At 34.8% G+C, this 26,321-nt stretch overlaps 1 protein-coding gene across 1 annotated transcript in view; it reads right to left on the minus strand.

Moving 5' to 3' along the window:
- Nucleotides 1-3,026: 3,026 nt before the first annotated feature.
- The window catches only part of TSBP1 (testis expressed basic protein 1), an 85,411-nt gene continuing 62,116 nt past the window's right edge, over nt 3,027-26,321 (minus strand). Inside the window, exons 28-32 of the mRNA XM_032849687.1 lie at nt 24,670-24,687; nt 21,269-21,289; nt 9,415-9,435; nt 8,692-8,706; nt 3,027-4,232 (exon numbers count right to left, since the gene is read on the minus strand). Of these exons, the coding sequence (XP_032705578.1) occupies nt 3,280-4,232; nt 8,692-8,706; nt 9,415-9,435; nt 21,269-21,289; nt 24,670-24,687 (1,028 nt within the window). The 3' untranslated portion in view covers nt 3,027-3,279. The remainder of the gene's footprint in view (nt 4,233-8,691; nt 8,707-9,414; nt 9,436-21,268; nt 21,290-24,669; nt 24,688-26,321) is intronic.

Consider the following 26,321-nt stretch of genomic DNA (forward strand, 5'->3'; position numbering starts at 1 on the left):
CACTAGGTGTTGGGGAAATACAATCAAAGCAAGAGTTAGATATTATTGTTCCCGTTACACAGACATAAAAGAATTAGCTACCACTTTTCTCATTACTGTTTTTCTCAGTAGATACTCTGTGTAGCACCCCTGAGTGTGTGGGGAAAATAGAACTCAGACATCCCTGTTCAGAAAATGAGTGATTACAAATTTTTGGGAAAGTGATTACATATTTTCATTAACATTAAAAATACGTATTTCCTTTTTCTCTTGATTTGCCAGTTCCATTTTAGAAATCTATCCTACAGAAATAAAATCTTTATATTGTACAAAGATGTTTATTATATCACCATTTGGCTAATGGCAAAAGCTGGAAACAAGCCAAATGTCCATTGTTAAGGATTTGGTTGAATATGCAGTAATTCATCCACTATACTGTGATGGTAATGCTTTAGAAGGATGTCCTTCAACCTGGAGTGATGCACATGTTATAGTGTTAGATGTGGAAATCAAGTTGCAGAATAATGTGTGTAGATTGACTCCATGTGCATATATGTTTATATGAGCATAGGTTAAGATATGGAGAGATTCACAGGAAGTTAACACTGATAATGTCATGAGTTTTAATTTTTGCAGAGAAATTTAACAAAGATTTAAAATACTCTTGAGAACTGGGTTACAATGTTTATAATCTGTAGTGTCGTATCTCTTAGATTTTACTTCACAGCCTTGGCAGATGCTCAGGATTCTGGATGATAATGGATGAGAGTATCCTTAGTTCTCAAACCCTAGAAAAACAGGCTTCTATTTCTTTAAAACCTAATTGGGACCTCCCAGGTACAGAGTAGTGATGTTGTTTTTCCTATTTTAAAATGTGGGTAATGAAATTTCATCAAATGTAAAACTGAGCATCCTAATCAATTTCTCAGTTTAACTTTTTATCTCTTTGGATCCTGTTTTAAATTCTATGCTTTTTCGCTTCTATCAGCTCCCTGTATTCATTTCTTAGATATGCCAGTTATAACTTGGGGTAAGAGATATTTATGGGCGATGGTAAATTGCATTTTTAATGCAGAAATCTTCAGTTGGAGTAGGAGTCACATTATCTGATTTTACATAAATTGTTTACTTCCCAATATCTTTGCATTTCTTATTCAACTTTGTTATCTTTAACTCAGTTTCCTGCTTTTCTTATGCTCTTTTCCTACACATAAAATGACTAATGGTAAGACTTCTACTCATTAATTTTTTCTGTCTTTATTGAGGTAAAACTGACAAAAACTGACATATTGAAGTTATAAGACTTGATTCCCTGCCCCGCCCAGTTTTGTTGAGATATAATTGACATATAACATCATATAAGTTTAAGGTGTACAACCTAATGACATATGTATATATATGCATATTATATATATATATATTTTATAAAATGATTACCACAATAAGTTCAGTTAACATCTGTCACCTCACATAGTTACACATTTTCTTTTTTCCTTGTGATAAGAACTAAGTTCTAAACTGGGCATTTGTGAACAGGGCATTTGACATATATGTTAGCTTATTTGTGAAACAATTTACTGCTGTTGATTTTTTAAGTCCCACTTTACTATCTTTATATCTAAATTATATTGAAATTGCATGTACTTATTCATTTTCCTAGTATTTGCATCATTTTGCCAAACGTGTTATTTTGATAGCTCACTTCTCCCCTTACTTTTTCTGGGGTCCTTTTAAACTTCGATGCTTGTACCTTTAAGGGAAGATTAGCAATTATTTTTAACTGGCCTGCTTTTTGGTGGCCTTTAGAGAAGGGCACACATGGTTTTCATAATTGTAGTTTCCTATTGTATGACATATTTACCTGCAGGACCTAGTGGGAATGAAAATGTTTTGACCTGCAAATTGGAATGCACTCCTTTCTTTAAATTTTCATCTTCCTATCAGAACATTTGTTGTACAGGTTTTCCTTACATCTTCCCATACCTTAACTTTTTTATTTGACCTCTAACAAGCTCAGTTTACTGTGCTTTTGCTAGCTCTGTACTTTGTCTTGGGGAACTCATTTACTCTATAACTTCAATTATCTCTACTGGTCTACACCCTCTGGAATGACAAGTGTTAGTTTGTTTCCTTAAACTCAGCAATTTGTTATTCTCTCCCTGTCCCACAAACTAGCTATCCATTTGTTATGGATTTTCGGTCACCCAGTTTCAAAAGTTATGGAGTCATCAATTTTTTTTTTTTCATTTTCTTTACTCATACGTAGTCATCATGAAGTAGTGATCTCTTCTTTGAAAAAATACTTCATACCTATCCCTTCCATTTATTCTCTTTCCATCATTTATTACTCCAACTCAAACACTTCTTCACTAGACTTACTACTTTCGAGGTTTCTCCTCTTCAGTCTATTTTGTATAATCACAAGATTAACGCTTTGGTAATGCAAACTTATTCACCTAACTCTCCTTCCCAAATACCCTAGAAGGCTTCCCAGTTGCCTGGTTTTTTTTTTTCATATTCCTTCAGAATCTTCTTCTAACCCTCTTTTTCAAAATTATATTCCAGAGTGCACTCATGAGCCTACTGCAACAGTATAATTGGCTACTTCTTTTAGAGCACAGTGTGGCAGTCCTGAATTTCTTTGCCTTTCTTGTACTCTTCCTACCTCTCTCAGCGTATCAACATCTTATCCATCTTTTGAGACATATATACCACCATTCTCTTCCTCAGGGAGCTATCCCCTTTATATTTTTATCCCAAGAGGTTCCTAACTCATATTATAACCTCCATCTAAACTATATTTTGACAGATTTTCTTCTAAAAAATTGTTCTCTATACACATATTATATCACTATGTGTGTTAAAAGCTGTTCTATTGCAGGAAGTCAGACATATTTTTCTGTACCCCTTATTGCTAGAACAGCGTTTCATGAACATTTAGCCTACCATGAAGAGCACTGATTGGTTGATTGATTAGGCTGTGACTGAGTTAATTATAATAGTAGTCAAAGAAAATTATACATTTCTTTACATTGAAATTATACATTTCAAACATTCTCAAAATGTTTTATTTCAGAAAGTATCATCTTTCTTGACTAAGTCATAAAAGTATCAACTTAGAAAGCAAAGAATTGGAAGCCAAGATTTGTAGCTGGGAGGACTAAAATTGGTGAAACATCTATTGTAGACATATAAATTAAAGGGATTCTCTAATTATGATCCATTTAAGCAATAACTGGGTTGTGACTTGTATCTAGGGGATGGGAATCATAATAATCAGTTGACTTATGAGCCTTCCTTCTATTTACCCTTACCCTTTCCATCTTTTTGTTGTACTTCTTCCTTTATTTGCCTTTGCCCCTTACTGAACCTTATTTTTTTACTCTTAACTTCTGATTCTTTCTTTCCTTTAACTTTGTGCTTTCCTTCATCACTTTTCTTCAGAGCATCATTTTCTTCTGTATCTGTCTTCTTCCTTGCATTTCCCTGCTCGCCTTGATCCTCAGAACTCTCTCTCTTTACTTGAGGACCCTGAACTAGCGGTATTTCAGATTCACTACTCTTTACTGCAGACTCATGTCCTTGGGGTGTTCCAGCTTCACTAGTCTTTGCTGGGGACTCCTGTGGTCCTTGTGGTACTCCAGCTTCACCATTCTCTACTGGAGACTCCTGTCTTTGTGGTATTCCAGCTTCACTATTCTCCACCTGGGACTCCCGTCCTTGTATTCTGGTGTCACTCTTTACTTGAGATCCCTGTCCTTCTTTTATTCCAGACTCACTCTTCTGTACTTGAGATCCCTGTTCTTGTTTTATTCCAGATTCACTCTTCTTTACTTGGGATCTCTGCCCTTGTAGTATTCCGTACTCACTCTTTTTTTCTTGGTCTTCCTGTTCTTGTGGTATTCTAGTATCATTCATCTCTACATGGGCCTCCTGTTCTTGTGGTATTCCAATGTCACTCACCTTTACCTGGTCTTCCTCTTTTGGTATCCTAGTGTCACTCTCCTTTAACTTGACCTCCATTTTTATTTCACCTTTCTCCAACTCAGTATCTTTTGCTTTGGTTTTTGTCTCTGGTTTGTGCCCTGAGTTCAAGGATTCATCAGAATCTGTGACTAGCTTTTCCTTCTTTAATGTTTTCTTGTTTTCTTCTTGGCTGTTCTCAGACTTTGTAGTGGCTCCATTTTTTAGGATCTTGGCCTTGAAATCAGATTTTTTTGCAAGTTCTGCATCCATGTAACCTGGAAATATAACTGAGCACACAACAAAAGTGCACAATTCAGATATCAAGTACTTTCTCTTTATTTCTACTTTTTCCCTGATACTGGTTTATTTTTTGTCTTTAAACTGAAAAACTGGAAATAACTTGAGATTTCATGAAAATATAAAATAATGGCACTCTTATACTTAAAGTTATACAGGTATTGATAATATTCCAGACTCTTCAATAAATTGGAAGATTATTGAAAGAAGAGGTAAAATGTATTATGAATGAAGTGGCTGGCATGCATTCAGTATATTATGGCTGATGATTAATGCTTAATAGCTAAAGGAGGATGTATTCTGAAAAGAAATGGAATTTATTTTTAGAAAGAAATGTGCAAAGAAGCAATAATTATTTCTTAAAATAGAAAAAACTCAAAATATGCTTTGGATATTGAATATAAGAATGTCTCATTATTCAAAAGTGATAATATTAGCTGGTAATCATTGGGTGCTTATCATATATCAGGCACTCATTGTTCTGAGCATTTTATATAAAGTATTAACTCATTTAATCTTCATAACAACCATATAGGGCAGGTACTATTATTATCCCCATTTTACAGATAAAAAAACTGAGGTGCAGGAACTTTAAATGAATGTGAATATGCCCTGGAGTCAGTGGGTGGTGGAGCTGAGATTTGAACCTGAAAAGTCAGACTTCAGAGTTCAGACTAAACCAATGCTTTAGACAGTTCCTTAACGATACCTGCAAACTCACTTTGCAAAAATTTCTGTTCCCTTTTTCCCTACATAGGTAAGTGAGCTCTACTATGTCTCAATTTCTGTGTGAGCTAATAAAAACTGAATTTTTTAGTTTCTGTTTTCTTTTCTTATTTTAGTGATTTGGTTCCCTGGATTAAGAAAAATATATATATATCTATGTTACCAGGAAGAATTTTGTGGGTTCTTGCTATGGAGCAGTGGCATGACTTCCTTTAAGAAAACCTATTTAAATAGTGTAATAGAAAGAATACTGAATATAAAAACTGAATTAGAATACCTGGGTTTAGTATTTCTGCTAGCTGGGTTTATTTGGGTAAGCCAGTTAATCCCCAAAGACTCACCTTCCTTATATTTAACTTGTTCTGCCCATTTTGTAAAGTTATTAAAGGATTCTAGACAAATGTTTAAGGAGCATGGCTTTTACAGACAGACTGGTTCAAATCCTGGCTTCATACCTAACTAGCCAGGTGAGCTTGGGTGAATCTTACTTTCTTATCTGTAAAATGGGTGCAGTAGTAGTGGCTACTTCACAGAAGTGTTATAAAGATTAAATAATATTACCTAAGTAAAGCACTCAATACAATACATGGAGCATAGTAAGTAGTCTAATATTGACTATAACTACTGCCAAATCAGAAAGTCTGATCTATCAAGACAAGGAATTCTTAGTTCCAACCAAATACTTTAGAGGAATGGTTAATTGCTTCACAGGAAGATTTCTTGCTTAAAAACTTTTTTTTTTTTTAACTTAGAAAGGCTTTTGGTATGTTTAGGGTTCAATGTCTGAAATATTGATGTACACATAACCAAATAACAAGTTGCCAAATGTGAGACACACCTGCATTAGGTAAGAAGGTAACTGTAAGTGAAAAGAGATGATGTAGTTCAGTGTTGCCTTTTTGATATTTTAGACTCTGACGCAAAATAACAATAACATTAAAAATCTTACAGCAGTGCTTTCTGAACTTTTTGTGTATTTTTTCCTCCCCAATGATTATTTAATAAGATATGGGTACTGACATTTTATTCTAGACAAACCACTTCCAATTTACTAATGAAAATCAGTAGTAATATATCCTAAGCATTTTTGTACCGAAGAAGAGCGTTCAGAATATTTTGATTTCTGACAATACTACCAGTGGACGCTTGTTTTTTGGGAGGATGTGGTGTGGTGTGAGGAAGAGAATGTTTTTCCACTGAAGCTTCTAACCTTACAAATTCTGTGCAATGTGTTCCTTAACAAGCTGACTTTTCTTAATATATGACTATCTTTAGTTTTACCATCTTTAGTTTGTTTCATATTTACTACTGTGTATACTACTGCAGCACTCATTTTAAAGCTAACTTTACCACCTAAATTATATAGATTTTTGTTAATCAAAGGTAAGAATTCTAGGATTTAAATAAAATGTTTATTCTAGCTATACTTTTTCTAATTTTATAGGATTTAAAGAATTTTACTGTCTTTCCCTCTACCCTAAAAAATACTTCTAGTCACTTCTAATGTAATATGCTTGGTTGTTTTAATATCTTTGCTGTATATTTTGCATCCGGAACTTAATTGCATTGTAGAAGTCAGCTACAAATCATTATTCCACCAATTTCTAAGTTCTTCCCTCCCTTCTCTCAAATTTCTACATGGTACATAGATCTCCCCCCCACAACCCGGATCTCATAATCTCTATAATATAAAGATTTGTAAGCCCTGGCTAAAAGTCTGTTTATTGCAGAAAGTAGCCTATATGGCAAAATTCTAATTATAAGGGAAATATTTAATCAAGAACTTGGCATTTATTATAATGTATTCAGGTTACTTAAAGATTTTAAACTGGATTAAAAATTTGTTAAAGCTAAAAGATATCATGAGTTAGCTATTAGAGTAATAATTTTAATCATATGATGCTTAAAATAATGTGGTGACTAGACCATGCACCTTATTAGAAAATTATTCCTATTAAGTTCCTAAGCCAGTGGCTGTCAGGGAGAGCACACACAGATCTAGATCATAAAGATCTGTTAAGCATCAGGGAAAGGACTCATTGTAGATCTCAGTCCATTAATTAATATTAAAAAAATCATATACTTAATTAGCTGAATGTGGAGATGAGAAATTAATATACTCAACTTGAGAGGGTGGTAAAGTTTGATAAGCTGATCTGTCTTAAATATTTCTTTGAACAATGAATTAAATCTTAATCTCTTTTTGTTAAAAGTATCAACAGGGAAGAATATGTTTGAAATATTGTCGACAAGAATAGATCTTTTACAAGAAAAGTTTTAAAAGATTGAGATGATTTTTCTCCTGGCAATTTAAAAAAGCATATTCATTAAAAATGAGTTCACTTTCAGAGAGGGCCTTAGCCTATGGTGCCTTCCCAAAGCCCTCTTTCTTTTTGTAAAGAAAACATACGTTCTCTTATCACCTTCTCCATGTGCATTTGAAAGATGCAAATACATCATGAGTGCTCTGAATGCATATTATTTTTTGGACTGTGAATGCAAAGAAAATAATTATCCTTTTCAACTTCCCCACCTCCCACTCACAAACCCACTCTCCTAGTGTGAACTGAGAAAGAACAATTAAATATAAAGATGTATTTTGTGTTTGTTAGTGTTGGAAAAGTTCGAGATGCTTGAATCTATCTTACTAAATTTAAGTTTTACTTGTTTCTTATAGTTGTATATTGACAGGGTTTTAAGAATTATTATTCTGTTTCATATGATTTTATTGAGGAGCTGAGGCATTAATAATCCTGATGGGAAATCTGAATTTAGAAAACAGTTAAAAGCCAAACATTGATTTAAATGGGATGTCTTTTATTTTTAAAACTACCCTTTGTGTACATTTCATTATATACCTTCTCTAGTGGATGTATATTTGTATTTACAAACATTTTATTTATAGATATGGTTTCAGGACTAATCACAAAAAAGGTCTTTGTGGTTCAGTATAGAAGGCAATGTGTTGGTATGGAAAGAATATGTACTTTGGAGACAGGAAGTCCTGGATTTAGATGGCAGCAGTGTTGTTTACCAACTCTTTTTTTTTTCTTTTCAGTGTAACAGTATTCATTGTTTTTGCACCACACCCAGTGCTCCATGCAATACGTGCCCTCCCCAATACCCACCACCTGGTTTACCAACTCTTAAACCTTGGACAAGTGTGAGCAAATTTACTGATGTGTAAAGTAGGGAATAACAATAACTAGCAGATAGGCTATGGTAAGAATAAGAGATAATGTTTCTGAAAATGCCTAGCACAGTGCACAGTATAGAGAGGGGCTCAATACCTACTATTCCTCAAAAGTAAAGTTACTTAGAAGGCAAGAGAAAATAAAGTTTTTTTCTTAATTAGTTATTTTTCCTGTTAATATGATTCAATGGACCTTCACTTGTTACCAAAAAGAAGTTCTAAATTACCAGCAAAAAACTCACAAAATCTAGAAACCAATCTTTTTGTCATTATATTTTTCTGGGAGTTAGTAAGGAGATTCTTTTTCAGAGCCTAGAAGATGGCCAGAGATTATGGCATCCTTTTGTATGAATTTCATTTCCTCTACAGCTGTCTCTCCAAAAATAGTTATTTAAAATATTAGAAGATTCTGGAGAATAGAAACACTTAAAATGTCCTTAGAAACACAAGTCTCCATCTTGGGAGTAGAAACAGCAAGTCCAGAAAATATAAACAATGTAAAATATCACAGTTGAGAATAAAAAACTTACCCATAGGAGATAGTGCTAAAAATAAAACATAAAAGATCAATCAGTGGGACTTTTCTAATTCAAGGAAAATCCCACTCCCAATAATATCTTTTGTAAGTGAACGCAGAAACAACACCTCCAGGTACTATAAAACCCGCTGTTTCATCCTCAGGAGTGCTGCTGGCCCAATGCTCTACATCCTACTTCACAGAGACGGTTTTCTTTAGGATGCCCTTGGTTAATGTATGGGATGGAATCCTTGTGTTGGTAATATCTATTCTACCAAATTTCAAACTATCACATTTCCTACTTTCATTGTTCTCTCACAAGTCAGTTTTTTACTCACTCACCTTTAGGTAAGTTGGAAAATACATATTTGGCCAATTATCAAAATCACCATCTTGTCCTGACAAGATGTCAGGTTCTTTATGTCAAGTTTAGGTGATTTTCTTTTTCTAGTAAAAATTATCCTTTGTCAGATGCTAGCATCAGGAAAATGGGCTTCCTTGTGGTAAATAGCCAGAATTATGAGACAAGATCATTATATTTTGTTCCAAAAGGGAAATAGAAAAGAAGAAATCAAAGTATGAGAAAATCACTTATTTGAGGAATATTGACTACTCTAAGGTAGAAGAACATGAAATACAAAATAAATTAGAACATGAAATATAAAATACATAACAAAAAAATCCTCAAAGGTCCTAGACCAGAAATAGGTAAGGCAAAGAAATGATCTAAACTTACTGATTTTTCCAGAACTGTCCACTGAAAGAGACCAGAAAAAATCATCAGTAGGTATTAGGTTCTCCCTTCTTACACAAACCCACACTCCTCTGCACTGGATGTACAGAATCTGTGTCATGAACAACTAAGTTCTTTTTATTTCCCTGCCCCTCCTCTTGACCTGTTATTGTTTAGAAAGATCTTGTGATTAGCTATTTTATGAAAAAAATTTTATTAAAATATATTTGACATTTTGTGCAATTTGAAGGTGTGCAACATGTCAATTTGGTATATTAGTATATTATATTATAATATAATTATAATATGATTGCCATTGTAGCAATAATTAGAACCTCTATGACATTACATAGTGATCCTTTCTTGTGGTTGGAATCAAAGTTCTAGTCTCTTGGTAAGTTTGATGATTGTCATACAATTTTGTTGTCTAAATTCACTATACTATGCATTAGGTCTCTAGGACTTATTTACTACTTGTAAATTTTTACCTTTGAATAGCACATGCCCTATCCCCCACCCACACAATCCCTTAGTAACTCTCATTTTACCTTTTTTTTTTTTTTTAATAAATTTGGCTTTCTAGATTCCACATATAAATGATACCATGCAATACTTGTCTTCCTCTCTCCGACTTACTCATTCAGCATGATACTCTCAAGGTCCATCTATGTTGTTGCAAGTGGCAGGATGTCCTGCTTTCTCACTGTCGAATATTATATCTTGTTTGTGTGTGTATGTGTGTATGACATCCTCTTTATCCAGTCATCCATTGGTATGGGCAATTAAGTTTCATTCTGTACCTTGGCTGTTGTGAATTATGTTGTAATATTCATGAACTTATATTTTTTGTATTTTTTTGATATCTTATTTTCACTTCCTTTGGATATATGCCCAGAATGGAATTGCTGCATCATATGGATGGTAGGCCAACTTCTAATTTTTTGGGGAACCTCCGTGTTGTTTTCCAATTTACATTACTGGATCATAGGGTAGTTTTTATTTCTCACTTTTTTTTAAAGATTTTGTTTATTTATTTGACAGGCAGAGATCACAAGTAGGCAGAGAGGCAGGCAGAGAGAGAGGGTGAAGCAGGCTCCCCGCTGAGCAGAGCGCCTGATGGGGGCTCGATCCCAGGACCCTGGGATCATGACCTGAGCCGAAGGCAGAGGCTTTAAACCACTGAGCCACCCAGGTGCCCCTATTTTTCACCTTTTGAGGAATCTCCATACTGTTTTCCACAGTGATTACATGAGTCTGCATTCCCAGGAACAGTGCACCAGTGTTCCTTTTTCTCCACATTCTCACCAATACCTGTTATTTCTTCTCTTTTTGATTTTAGCCATTCTGACAGGTGTGAAGTGATATCTCACAGTAGTTTTGATTTGCATTTCTCTCATGGTGATTAATGATGAACATCTTTTCATGTGTCTGTTGGCAATCTGTATGTCTTCTTTGGAAAAATGTTTTTTCATGTCTTCTGTCCATTTTTAATTGGATTGTTTGTTTTATGGCTGTTGAGTTTTATGTTTTTTATGTATTTTCTATACTAATCCTTTATCAGATATGTCCTTTGCAAGTATCTTCTGCCATTCCATAGGCTGCCTTTTAGTTTTGTTGATTGTTTCCTTTGCCATGCAGAAGATTTTTATTTTGATGTATTCCCAATAGTTTATGTTTGCTTTGTTTTCCTTGCCTCAGGAGACGTATCTAGAAAAATGTTGCTATAGCTGATGTCAAAGATGTCATTTCTTCTGTTCTCTTCTACAGTTTTCATGGTTTCAGGTCTCATACTTAGGATTTCAAACTATTTTGAATTTATGTTTGTGTGTGGTGTAAGAAAGTGGTCCAGTTTCATTCTTTTGCATGTAACTGTCCAGTTTTCCCAATACCATTTGTTGAAGAGACTGTCTTTATTCTGTTGGTTATTCTTTTTGCTTTGTCAAAGTTGAATTGACAGTATTATTATTATATCTGGGTTTTCTATTTTGTTCCATTGATCTGTGTGTCTGTTTTTGTGCCAGTACCATACTGCTTTGATTACTAGAGCTTTGTAATATAACTTCAAATCCAGAACCATGGTATTTCCCGGTTTGCTTTTCTTCTTCAAGATTGCTTTGGTTATTCAGGTTCTTTTGTGGTTCCATACAAATTTTAGAATTATGTGTTCTAGTTTTGTGAAAAGTGCTGTTGTTATTTTGATAGGAATTTCCTTAAATGTGTAGATTGCTTTGGGTAGTATAGACATTTTAACAATATTTTTTCTTCCAATCCATGAGCATGAAATGCCTTTCCATTTGTTTGTGTCATCTTCAATTTCTTTCATCAGTGTTTCATAGTTTTCAGAGTACAGGTTTTTTATCTCCTTGGTTAGGTTTATTCCTAGGTATCTTATTATTTTGGGTAAAATTGTAAATTATAGTTTTCTTAGTTTTTCCTTCTGCTGCTTCATTATTGGTTTCCTGGTTTTATGTTTTTTGTTTTGTTTTGTTTTGTTTTTTAGTTTTATACAATTTATTTATGCTCTAATCTGTATTATTTACTTCCTCCTGCTGGTTTTGAGTTGTTTGTTGTTCTTTTTCTAGCTCCTTTATGTGTAAGGTTAGGTTGTTTAGTTGAGATTTTTGTTGCTTCTTGAGGTAGGCCTGTATTGCTATAAACTTCCCTCTTAGAACCACTTTTGCTACATCCCAAAGGTTTTGAACCATTGTATTATTTTTTAAGATTTTATTTATTTATTTATGAGAGACAGAGAAAGAGAGAGGCAGAGGGAGAAGCAGGCTCCCCATTGATCAGGGAGCTTGATGTGAGGCTTGATCCCAGGACCCCAGGATCATGACCTGAGTGAAGGCAGACACTTAACCGACTGAGCCACCTACGTGCCATGAACCATTCATTGTATTTTCACTTTCATTTGTTTCCATGTGTTTTAAAATTTCTTTATTTTATTTTCTGGCTGACCCACTCATTGATTAGTAGCATATTATTTAAACTCTGTGTATTAGTGGTCTATCCCTATTTTCTTTTCTTATGGTTAACTTATAGCAATGTGGTCAGAAAAGATTCATGGTATGATTTTGACCTTTTTGAATTGGTTGATGGTTGCTTTGTGGCCTAATATGTGATCTATTCTAGAGAATGTTCCATGTGCACTTGAAAAGAATGTGTATTCTGCTGTTCTGGGGTGGAACGATCTGAATGTACCTAATATATTAGTTCCAGTGTGTCATTCAAAGTTTTGTTTCCTTGTTGATTTTCTGTTCAGATGATCTGTGCCTGGCTGTAAGTGGGGTGTTAAGATCCCCTACTTTTATTGCTGTTCTCCATATTTGTATCTTGTCTGCCCAGCACCATTTGTTAAAAAGATTGTCCTTTCTCCTTTGAATGTTTTTGGCTCCCACCTTGACTATTAGTTAACTGTATATGTGAGGGTTTTATTCTGGCCTCTCTATTATGTCCTGTTAGTCCATGTATCTATTTTCATCTCAGTACACAATGTTTTTATTATTATAGCTTTATAGTATAGTTTAAAATCAGCAAGTGTGATACCACTAACTTTTTTCCCACCCCTCTGGATTGCTTAACTTGACTGAGCCACACAGGCTTCCTTCCCTACAATGCACATTTCTAAGGAGTTGACAGGGATGCTGATACTGTTGTTCCAGGGACCACACCTGAGAACCACAGCTCTAACCTGGCCCTGTTAACAGGACAGAAAACGGACTGAAGAGCACATCTGTGGCCTTGGTGGGACCTCTCTGTTCATTGGTCCACACCTGGAACTTCCCTGTGCATGTTCCTAAGTTTATTATTTCTGTTCATGTATTTGTCCTCAGCTGAATTACATGTGGCCTAAAAACTGAGCCCACAGCTATTTCTGTTAAAATCTGCTCCAATCCATCAATCACAGGATCCAAACTACTACTTCTTATAATGGAAGGTTTCTTTCACTCTTTGCATTCCCTCACAAACCTTGGTCTTCTGAGACATAGAAGACATGTCACAACATACACTTCTGCAGGAAGAGCTCTGCAGGACCTCTGAAGAGGGACTTCTCACCCCTTGTGCTACTCAAGTTTGGTTAAGTCACTATCTGTCTTGCTGGGAGTATGAAAGTGTCTTTTCCCTGTGACTTGTATGTTCCATTCCTTCTCAAGGTTTGAGAAGTTCTCAGCTAATATTTCTTTAAGTAAACTCTTTGCATCTTTCTCCCTCTCTTCTCTTTTATCCTCTTGTAGCTGGAAGTATTTCTACATTCCCATTCTCCAAGTCATTTATTCTTTCTTTCATTTAGTCTGCCCTGTTACCTATGCTCTGTATTGCATTATTCATCTCATTTAAGACTTTTGTAGTTTCAGAATTTGTTTTTTTTTATAATTTTAATCTCTTTTTTTAATAATTTTTATAATTTTAATCCCAGAATTTGTTTTTTTAATAATTTTAATCTCTTTTTTATATTTTTTTATAATTTTAAACTCTTTAATAAGTAAAGAACTTATTCTCTTCATTAATTTTATTTCTGAATTTACTGGATTATCTACCTGAGTTTTCTTGTAGCTCATTGAATTTCTTCATAACAGCTACATATAAGAAACAAGTGTTGCATGAAACAAAAGAGTTTCAAAATACATGGGAGAAAAAACTGATAGAACTGAAAAGAGAAATAGAAAAACTCACAGTTTTACCTGGGAAATTCAATACCCCATTCTCAGCAGTTGGTAGAACTACTAGAAAGAACATGAAAGAGGTGAGAGGATAAGCCATGCAGATGTTTGAGTGGAGAGTTCAGGCAGAGAGGACAATGACTAAACCAGTCTGAGGTAGGAGTCTTTCTAGACTATTTGAGTGATAGAAAGAAAGCAAGTGTGGCTGAAACAAAATTAAAAAAAAAATAAGATGAAGGAAAGCTATTAGAGAGTTGTGGAGGACAGATATCCCAACCCAGGACCTTTTTTTTTTTTTTTAATGATTTTATTTATTTATCAGAGAGGAGAGAGAGAGAAAGATAGAGAAAGAGGGCATGCAAGCAGGGGGGAAAGCAGAGGCAGAGGAAGAAGTAGGTTTCCCGCTGAGCAAGAAGCCTGATGTGGGACTCAATCCCAGGACCCTGAGATCATGACCTGAGCCGAAGGCAGATGCTTAGCTGACTGAGACACCCCAGCATCCTCAAGACTTTTTTTGAGAGGTGCTGTAATGACTTTGAATTTGAATCAAGAAAGATGGAGAGTTATTAATGGATCATAGCAGAGGGGTGACCTGAATCTTAAAAGGATCCCTGTGGATGCTGTATTGGTAGTGACTTGAAGGCAAGAGTAAAATAGAGCAACCAGAGAGATGAAAGTAACTTGGATCACGAGAGTCATAAAGATCGTGAGAAGTACCAGGTTCTTATACCATACTGAGGGATCTGCTGTCCTGCTATATAGTATTGTATCCTGCTAGGAATCTTGAATGGTACCTTAGGAAAAAAAAAATTAGAAATTGGAATAGAGAGATGTGTTTCTGATCCCAAAACACCATCATTTATATACTTTCTTGTTTCAATTTTCATGAATACCTCAAATAGCTACTAGTAAGTTCCCAATCTATTTCTTATACTTTAGTTTCTTTTAGGGCAGAGGTAGGCAAACTTTGCTGTAGAGCACCAGATAATAAATATTTTAAGCTTTGCAAGCCACAAGATTTCTGTCATAACTACTCAACTTTGCTTCTGTGGCACAAAAGTAGTCATAGACAATATGTAAAAGAAAAAAAAATAAGGATGTGTCCCAATAAAACATTATTTGTAGACCATGAAATTTAGATTTCGTATAATTGTCACATGTTACAAAATACTGTTCTTATTTTTCGTGTTATGGATTGTTGGTTTCTAGGTCTTTTTGGTGTATTCTGTTTATCATTACGTAATGTTCCTTCTTCTGATAAATTTTTTCTCTGAGGTCTACTTTATATGATAATTAATATCACATTAACTTTTTTAAAATTTTTTATTTCTTTTCAGCATAACAGTATTCATTGTTTTTGCACCACACCCAGTGCTCCATGCAATCCGTGCCCTCTCCAATACCCACCACCTGGTTCCCCCAACCTCCCACCCCCGCCCCTTCAAAACCCTCAGATTGTTTTTCAGAGTCCATAGTCTCTCTCTCATGGTTCACCTCCCCTTCCAATTTCCCTCAACTCCCTTCTCCTCTCCATCTCCCCTTGTCCTCCATGCTATTTGTTATGCATGCAATATGATAATTGACTCTCTCTGCTTGACTTATTTCATTCAGCATAATCTCTTCCAGTCCCGTCCATGTTGCTACACAAGTTGGGTATCCATCCTTTCTGATGGAAGCATAATACTCCATAGTGTATATGGACCACATCTTCTTATCTATTCATCCGTTGAAGGGCATCTCGGTTCTTTCCACAGTTTGGCGACCGTGGCCATTGCTGCTATGAACATTGGGGTACAGATGGCCCTTCCTTTCACTACATCTTTATCTTTGGGGTAAATACCCAGTAGTGCAATTGCAGGGTCATAGGCAAGCTCTATTTTTAATTTCTTAAGGAATCTCCACACTGTTTTCCAGTGTGGCTGCATCAATTTGCATTCCCACCAACAGTGTAAGAGGGTTCCTCTTTCTCCACATCCCCTCCAACACACGTTGTTTCCTGTCTTGCTAATTTTGGCCATTCTAACTGGTGTAAGGTGGTATCTCAATGTGGTTTTAATTTGAATCTCCCTGATGGCTAGTGATGATGAACATTTTTTCATGTGTCTGTTAGCCATTTGTATGTCTTCATTGGAGAAGTGTCTGTTCATATCTTCTGCCCATTTTTTTTTATATGATTGTCTGTTTTGTGTGTGTTGAGTTTGAGGAGTTCTTTATAGATCCTGGATATCAACCTTTTATCTGTACTGTTCACATTATCTTTTATAAAAAATAATATTTTCTGGGCACCTGGGTGGCTCGGTTGCTAGGCAGCTGCCTTTCGCTCAGGTCATGATCACAGTTCCTTGATCGAGCCCTGCATTGGGCTATATGCTCAGCAAGGAGTTTGCTGCTTCTTTTCCCTCTGCCTCTCCTCCTGGCTCATGCTCTCTCCCTCTCTCTCTCTCACCATCAAATAAATAAAATCTTAAAAAAATAAATTAAATAAATAAAAAATAATGCTTTCATGGTATATACTTTCTATCATTTTCTTTTTATTGTTAAATTTGAAGTGAATTTCTTTTTTTTTTTTAAAGATTTTATTTATTTATTTGACAGAGAGAGATCACAAAGCAGGCAGAGAGGCAGGCAGAGAGAGAGGAGGAAGCAGGTTCCCTGCTGAGCAGAGAGCCCGACGCGGGGCTCGATCCCAGGACCCTGAGATCATGACCCGAGCCGAAGGCAGCGGCTTAACCCACTGAGCCACCCAGGTGCCCCTGAAGTGAATTTCTTAAAGATAGCATAAAGTTGGGTCATTTTTTAAATTTTTTTAAAGTTTTATTTAAAATCTAGCTGGTTAACACGCAGTATAATATTAGTTTCAAGTGTATACATTAGTGATCCTACACTTCCACACATTACCCAGTACTCTTCATAAGTTCACTCCTACCACAGACTGGTGGTGGCCCTTAGGGTGGGCACATATTATATGCAGCACTGGGTGTTGTACATAAACAATGAATCTTGGAACACTGGATCAAAAACTAATGATGTATTGTATGGTGACTAATATAACACAAAAATTAAAAAAAAAAAAAGTGCACTCCTTAATCCCCCTCATCACTGATTTAACCTATTCCCCCACCCGCCTCCCTTCTGGTAACCACCTGTTTATTCTCTATAGTTAAGAGTCTGTTTCTTGGTTTGTGTCTTTCTCTTTTTCCCACTTTGCTCATTTGCTCTGTTTCTGAAAGTCCACAAATGAGTGAAATCATATGGTATTTGTGTTTTTTCTGAGTGAATTATTTTGCTTAGCATAATATTCTCTAGCTCCAGCCATGCCATTGCAAATGGTAAGATTTCATTCTTTTTTATGGCTGAGTAATATTCCATGGTGTGTGTGTATGTACTCAACATAATAACTTCTGGTTTGTCCATGCTGTTGCAAATGGCATAATCATATCCTCTTTGTGTCTGTAATATGTAGATACAGATACAGATATAGATATATCTATCTATCTTAATCTTTTCTCTATTGATGGACACTTAGGTTGCTCCTATATCTTGGCTATTATAAATAATGCTGTGATAAACATAAGGGTGCATATATCTTCAAATTAATGTTTTTGTTTTCTTTGGGTAAATTATTGGATCACATGGTATTTTTTTAGAATTTGAGAAACCTCCATCTGTTATCCACTAGGAAACAATTTACATTCCCACTAACAGTGCACCAGGGTTCCTTTTTATCCACATCCTCAACACTTGTTTCTTGTGTTTTTGATTTTAGCCATCTGACAAGTGTGAGGTGATATCTCATTGTGGTTTTGATTTGTGTTCACATAGTGATATGTGATAACATAGTAGCATTGAGGATCTTTTTAGGTGTCTGTTGGCCATCTGTATGTCTTCTTTGGAAAATATCTACTCAAATCCTCTGCCTGTTTTAAAATCAGATTGTTTTCAGATGTTCTTAATTTTAGTGAAGTCCAGCTGATCAGTTATTCCTTTCATGAATCATGCCTTAGGGTTATATCTAAAAAGTTGTTACCAGCACTCACTTTGGCAACAAATATACTAAAAAGTCATTACCATACCCAAAGTCATTTAGCTTTTCTCTGATGTTATCTTCTAGGAGTGTTATATTTTGAATTTTATATTTAGGTCTGTGATGCATTTTGAACTAACTTTTGTGAAGAGTGTAAGTTATGGGGGAAGATTGACTTTTTTGTAAGTGGATGTCCAGTTGTTCTAACATTATTTCTTGAAAAGAATATCTTTACTCCATAGTATTGCCTTTGCTCCTTTGTCAAAGATTATTTGACTATATTTATGTGGGACTGTTTCTGAGCTGTCTATTCTGTTCCACTGATTTGTCAGTTTGTTTACCAATACCACACTATCTGGATTACTGTAGCTTTCAGGTAAGTCTTGAAGGTGAGTAGTAGCATAAGTCTTCCAAATTTGTTCTCCTTAAATATTGTATTGGCTATTCTGAGTCTTTGGCTTCTTCATTTAAATTTTAGGATCAGTTTTTGAATATCCACAAAACACCTTGCTGAATTTTGATGGCATTGCACTCAATCTATAAATTATTTTGGGAAGAATTAACATTTTGACAATATTGAGTCTCCCTATTCATGAACATGGAATATCTTTCTTTTTATTTTGTTATTTTTGTTTGTTTGTTTTATTGATAAGAGTTTTGTTAATCTTTGTTTTTTTTTAAATTGGTGCATTTAAAACAACAGTTTTTAAAAATTTTATTTACTTTTTAAATTTCTTTTCAGCCTTCCAGAATTCATTGTTTATGTACCACACCCAGTGTTCCATGCAATACATGCACTCCATAATATCCATCACCAGGCTCACCAAACCTCCCACCCCTGACCCCTCTAAAGCCCTCAGATTGTTTTCCAGAGTCCATAGTCTCATGGTTCATCTCCCCTTCCAATTTCCCCCAACTCCCATCTCTCCATCTCCCCATGTCCTCTGTATTATTTCTGATGCTCCACAAATAAGTGAAACCATATGATAATTGACTCTCTCTGCTTGACTTATTTCACTCAGCATAATCTCTTCCAGTCCTGTCCATGTTGATATAAAAGTTGGGTATTCAACCTTTCTGATGGAAGCATAATACTCCTGAGTGTATATGGGCCACATCTTCATTATCTATTCATCCATCGAAGGGCATCTTGGTTCTTTCCACAATTTGGCAATGTGGCCATTGCTGCTATGAACATTGGGGTAGAGATGGCCCTTCTTTTCACTACATCTGTATCTTTGGGGTAAATACCTAGAAGTGCAATTGCAGGGTCATAGGGAATCTCTATTTTTAATTTGTGTGTGTTTGGAGAAGTGTCTTTGGAGAAGTGTCTGTTCATGTCTTCTGCCCATTTTTTTTTTTTTTTTTGGATGATTATCTGTTTTGTGTGTGTTGAATTTGAGGAGTTCTTTATAGATCCTGGATATCAGCCCTTGGTCTATATTGTCATTTGCGAATATCTTCTCCCATTCTGTGGATTGCCTCTTTGTTTTGTTGACTGTTTCGTTTACTGTGCAGAAGCTTTTGATCTTGATGACATGATACTTTATATGGAAAACCCAAAAGACTCCACCCCCAAACTACTAGAACTCATACAGCAATTCAGTAATGTGGCAGGTACAAAGTCAAGGTACAGAAATCAGTTGCTTTCTTATACACTAACCATGAAAATACAGAAAGTAAAATTAGAGAATCAATTCGATTTAATCTAGCACCAAGAACCATAAGATACCTGGGAATAAACCTAACCAAAGAGGTAAAGGATCTGTACTCGAGGAACTGCAGAACACTCATGAAAGAATTTGAAGAAGACACAAAAAGATGGAAGACCCTTTCATGCTCATGGATCAGAAAAATAAATATTGTTAAAATGTCTATTGTCTAGAGCAATCTATACTTTCAATACCATTCTGAACAAAATTCCATCGGTATTTTTCAAAGAGCTGGAGCAAACAATCCTAAAATTTCTATGGAATCAGAAGAGACCCCGAATTGCTAAGGAAATGTTGAAAAAGAAAAAAAAAAAAAAACTGGGTGCATCATGTTACCTGATTTCAAGCTTTACTACAAAGCTGTGATCACCAAGACAGCATGGTACTGGCATAAAAACAGACACATAGGCCAGTGGAACAGAGTTGAGAGCCCAGTTATGAACCCTCAACTCTATGGTCAAATAATCTTCGATAAAGCAGAAAAAAATATCCAGTGGAAAAAAGACAGTCTCTTTAATAAATGGTGCTGGGAAAATTGGACAGCTATATGTAGAAGAATGAAACTTGACCATTCTCTTACAATAAACACAAAGATAAACTCGAAATGGATAAAAGACCTCAACATGAGACAGGAATCCATCAGAATCCTAGAGGAGAATGTGGGCAGTAACCTCTTTGATATCGGCCACAGCAACTTCTTTCAAGATATGTCTCCAAAGGCAAAGGAAACAAAAGTGAAAATGAATTTTTGGGACTTCATCAAGATCAAAAGCTTCTGTTTGTTTGTTTTTATGGAAGCACAAGTTTTGTAGTTTGCCTGAATAGTATGAAAGGCAAGTCTCAATCAATTCTTTGAAGAAGAAGAAGTCAGAAGAGGGTTTTAAAGGACCCTGACCCTTTTTCACTGAACAGCAGTGGTGGTTCAGGTTTAGATATGATAAACTTTACGAAGGAGAGGACAAAGATCTGCCTTTCTTTTTTGTCTTCAACTCTATTTTAGTGTTTTGTTTGCATGTGCAGTCTGTCCCTCCTAATGCTCTCACTCATATCTTCTCATTATATGCTTTCCACCTTTTATCTTTTGGAATTTTGTTTTGTGACCGTAGAGCTTCAGACTGAAATATAAATTTATTAGTGTGTTATTTCCATGGTTTTTCCTGTGATCTGATCCCAACATATTTTATCAGCATTGTTTCCCTTTGTTTCTCTTTTGTAACTTAATATGGTAACCAAAGAACAACTTTTTTCATTGTCTTTGCTGTTCTGTGGACCTTTGATATACTACCCATCACTCCAAAACTATTTGTAAATTAAAAGAATACTAGAAAATGTGGAGGAGAAGAGGTGCAAAATAATCTCTCAGGGCTCAGACTGGTCAGGTGTGAAAAGTATTAGTGTAAGTAAAGGAACCCAGATGTTACAGAGGACCAGAGGACACTGAAAAAGCAATTAAAACTTACCAGCTGCAACTGGACCAATTACTAAAAAAGAAAATAAAATACATTATTATTTTGAAAAATTATGTACTTAGTTCCTATTGAAAATCTACTTGGAACTTTGGAAAAGGGACTTTTGGGAAACATGAAATCTTATATGAATATGCTTTACCTTATTAATTCAGTATTAACTACTTTTTAATAACCTAAGGCTATTTTGGAAGGCTTGTTTGATGAGTTATATGAGTTAAGTTACTTTCTCTAATGCAATAACTTTTTTTTTTTTTTTTAACATTCTTAACCATGTCCAAGGGTCACAATCTTGCAGGAAACTGACTACCAGTTAAAGGTTAGTAACTTAAGTTCCTTCTTCATTTTCTTCTCTTTCAGCATTATATCTTCCTTTCAAAACTGTCACCATGTCAGCTCTCATCATGTTCCTTTTTGCAGTACAGAAAGTTTATAACTATCAACGTAAACACTTTTGTCATGATAATATTTCTGTATGTGTTTCTTTTTCTTTCTGATAATCTCTGGGATTTAATCAGAATTTTAAATCTGACCTAAGAAGTAGCACAAGTAAGACCTGTAAACCATGTAAGATGATGGTTCTTGCACATCTTTCAAGGGTGGAGAATAGGGTATAGTGAAAATCAGTTATAATAACAAATGAGAAATCCCAAGAGTTTCAATCTCCTGATCCTCTTCATTAGTCCTAAATCTTTCATGATAGTTAACTTTAGAGTAAACAAAATGGAGTTGAGGTTAGCCCCTCTTCCTTTTCTTATCAGTTTTTTAGATAATTTAAAATTCCTTAGGAGCTAGCAATGATTATTTAGATTTCACTTATTTTGCTTTTCTTCCCATTTCAGTCTCTTACCTCATAATGTTTCTGGTTTCTTCTTTACTTTTCATAACATTATTATTTTAGGTTTTTTTTTTTTTTTTTAAATCTGAGCTAAATTCTTTATTACTTTAGGAAATCTGTTTTTTTTTTTAATTGAAAAGTTCATATTATGCCTGTCCTTTTTTTCCTTTGCATCAATAGATTTTTCACTTAAAATCATTAATTTTAGGACATGCAGAAAAATCTAAGAGCAAAGAGATGAGAAAATATGCCAGTTAAGTTTGCACTAACAGAAGTGATTATAGCCCATGAGAGCATGAAACCTCAACCCTGTGGGAGTCCAAAGGATGCTAGAATTGCCAAGCAATGGTGTTGAGGGTTTTGGGGGGGGAAACAAAACAAAACAAAACTCTAATCAACCTAACACAGAATTTAACTTCACCAAACTCAATTACTAATCATATTCTTTATAGCAGAAGTAGAAAAGAATTCCTGAAACTATCTTCCCTTCTAAGAAGGCATCTGCAAATAAATATATCGATTCCTTCATTGTTTTATCCAGTAACCTTGGGAAAGGACAGAGGACAAAGCTGGAGGCATCAGTATACCCCCAACTTTATATAATTGCAGGCAACAGAGCGCATGCCAAACTATTACTGTTAGTTATGTTATTAGGAATCATTAATGTCTGGATACTAGTTTCCAGTGAGTATCAAATATTAATTTCTTACAGTCATTGTGGATAAGCATTGTTTATGAGTTTTGAGCTAATAGTGACTGTAAAGACTGTTATTAAAATAAAATAAAGATTCATTCTTTGCTCATCGGTCCTTTAGAAAAGAGTTGAAATACAGTCATTCGATGGAAATGGCTGCCCTTTTTATATGAGGTAGAGGGAATATGGAGAGCTGCTGAAAGACAGGCAGCTGTTGAGTTTATATAGAAAATTTCATCCGAGTCAAAGTCGTACCTCCACCTAGGGTCTTGAACAGAATTTGTCTTAATTCTAGTGCTCTTAATTATGGTAACAATGGACAAAGGTTATATAATCTGGTAAAAATACCCAGCTCTCTCACAACACTTAGTGATTGCACTAGCTTATGTCAACTTTGAAGCCATTTATGACCACCAAAGAAGGGACTAAACTCCTAGAGGTACTTCAGAATCCTGTATCAAAGCCAAAAATACACAAGCATTGGGAATATAGTCAATGATATTGTATGGTGACAAATGGTAGTTGCACTTGTGGTGAGCATAGCATAGTGTACAGAGTTGTCCAGTCATTTTATTGTATGCCTGAAATACCTGTAGAAATCACTGTGTGTCCACTATACTTTAATCAAACAACAACAACAACCAACCAACCAACCAAACAAACAAAACCCAAAACAGACAAATAGATCCTCTCTGGAAAGATTACTTTGGAAGAGTAACTACTATGGTCTTTCGAGTAATTGAGTTGTTAAAGTCATCATCCTTTACTAATAGAGCATGAAAAATTTAAGTCTATTTTAGGTGGTTTTGATAAAGACAGGGAAATATATACAATTCTTAGGAAATTTGGGGGAAAAATTCCACACTCATGGGTAATTTTTGAAAGTGTCTCTCTTGGAAATCATCCACTGAAAAGTATGCTAAAGTAGAACCTTTGAAGCCCTAGTAAGAGGAAAATATCAGGTGTTGCCACATTTGAATTTTCACAATTTTCATATCCTTACTCTTGTGGCTGAGTCCTGGTTTTTCCGCTCTTTCTTGCTCTTCATCTTTAGATTTCCCTTGTAGCTTGGTTTTTGTGGCAAAATATTTAAACTTGTTTTCCCTAATTCTCTCTTTTTTTTTTTTTTAACAGTCATGGTTTAGGGTTTCCACTGATTTATACGTAAATAAATCCGTTGTTCCAGTAATATGGAATAGGGACAGTGAAAACATCAAATTTAAAGGCCCTAGAGGTTACACAGATTAAAGATTTAGAGAAATTAAATGCTTTACCCAGAGCCACATATCTGGTTAAGTGTTCTGGTTGAGATCTGAACCTAGGTCGATCTGATTACTTTATTAACCATTGCAATATATTACCTTAGCCAATTTTGGTTTTATAATTTAATATCATATATATGGTTTTATTTCATATTTAGAATTATTCCTTAGAGCATATCTCTTGAAATGGAATTATGAGTTTAAGAGATACTGTATTTCATTGTATCTTGCAACAAAATGTAAGTTTGCTTTCTAAAAGGTTCACATAAGTTTAAAAGGGATCAATGATGCACAAATATATATTTTTTATCAAAGCATTGTTGACATTGCTTTTCATATTTAATTTTTTCTTTTTATTAGGTGAAAAATGCTACCTCAGGGTCTTAATTTTCTATCATTTATTTATCTATTTACCTAGGCATTGGGCATATTATAGTTTCTAAATTAATTTGTAACTTAAAGAGGTACTAGATAATGGGGAGGTAAAGGGGCTTGAAAACATGAATGTGAAACACTTTGCTTCAGGGAAATTTTTCTAAGGGACACTGGAATTAAGAAATAGATGAATAAAGAAAAGAGAAATAGATGAATAATAACTTACCAACAGGCATGGGAGTAACTGGCAGAAAAACATGAATAAAAATACATTAACCAGAGTTTTTGACCAAAAATATAGTTCTTCTTTTCTTTTTCCAAGGTATTATTAGCAAAGAGATCTTTGAGAGACACCAAACCTCCCCCATTAAAAACATCTACAGTAAGATAAGAGGGATTAGTATTTCTTTTGTGGTACAAGAATAGTTTCAGTCTGACTTAACTGGCTTTCATATATTTCAATTTAGTGGAAAGACAGAGCAGGCTGGGACATCTGTGATTCTGCCATTCTTTTTCTTCTCATCTAGTATAAAGGATTTAAATCCTGCAGAGAACTTTAAACAATAGCAAATTTGAATGCTAATTGTGGTTATTCTCTTTCCTTTCCTTACACCTTAGATATCTTCCTGATTTTTCCTTTATCCTCTGTTGCTATCTCCACATTTGGGATATCCCACTGTATATTATATATCTTTCCTTTTGGCTGTGTGGCAATTTTTATTTGTTATTAAATGGTATTCGAAATTATTTTTAGAAAACAAAATGTTTCTTTTATACTTAGTCTCTTAGTCAAATGTTTATTCTTTCTATTGAGTGAGTAATTACCCAGCAAGTTACCAAGAGGGAGAGGAAGTATTTATAAATACAAGCATTGAATGGAATTGGTCAAAGATAGAAAAAATGTTCTCCTTATTTTGGGATCCCAACTTGTACCAGATTTATGAAAACAAAAGGGACTTACAGATAGGTACTGCTCCATGTGCTAAAATGCAAATACAAATTATTAGTATAGGTTGACACTGATAATGAAATTGACATTGATAATAATCTTACTGAGACTGTTTCCAGACAAGAATTTCCAGAATGAAAAGGGAAAGTAAACTCCAGAACTTTGACCTGAGTTACTTTAATCTCTCTTTTCCAGTAGTAACATAGTTATTTTGAAAAAGTGGCAAAGAAGTGTTATTTTTCTCTTATCATCCAGTTTCTTTCACAAATTGAAATGCCACAGAGCTGGAAAAGCCTCATTTTCTATAAATTTTGCTTCCATTTTCATTCTGCTCCCTTCTCTCATTGCTTACTCTTTCATGACTTTTCCTACTTTTATCTGTGATTTCTACCTTATATTTAGTTGAAAGTGTATTTTGTTGAAAAGTCAGTAGAGGCAATCCAAAGAAGTTTTCATCTCACTCTTAATTATTTCTGTTTCTCAGTTTCATTTTCCAGATATTATTCAGTAATCCAAGAGGGAAGAAGTTGGTCAATGTGTAAGCAAAGATCAGTGCATAGGAGTGGCACCAGCCCAGTTAGAAATGAGGATAAATCTGATTTTTCCTGCTTCCTTCCTCAGGCTATAGTATGTGATCTCTTTTATGTCCTTATCATGAGTCTTTTTAAGTAGATAAAGTCTTGTTTTAAGTGGGACATTTTAACTAAGAAAAAAAAAAAATCAATCATGTTTATTTTTTCCACCAATCTTTTTTTTTTAAATTTTTTTAAAATTTTATTTATTTATTTGACAGACAGAGATCACAAGTAGGCAGAAAGACAGGCAGAGAGAGAGGCAGAGAAAGAGGAAGGGACCAGGCTCCCGGCCAAGCAGAGAGCCCGTTGCGGGGCTCGATCCCAGGACCCTGGGATCATGACCTGAGCAGAAGG

Source organism: Lontra canadensis, unplaced genomic scaffold, assembly GCF_010015895.1.
Source record: "Lontra canadensis isolate GAN:19392208 unplaced genomic scaffold, GSC_riverotter_1.0 scaffold240, whole genome shotgun sequence".
Lineage (NCBI taxonomy): Eukaryota > Metazoa > Chordata > Mammalia > Carnivora > Mustelidae > Lontra > Lontra canadensis.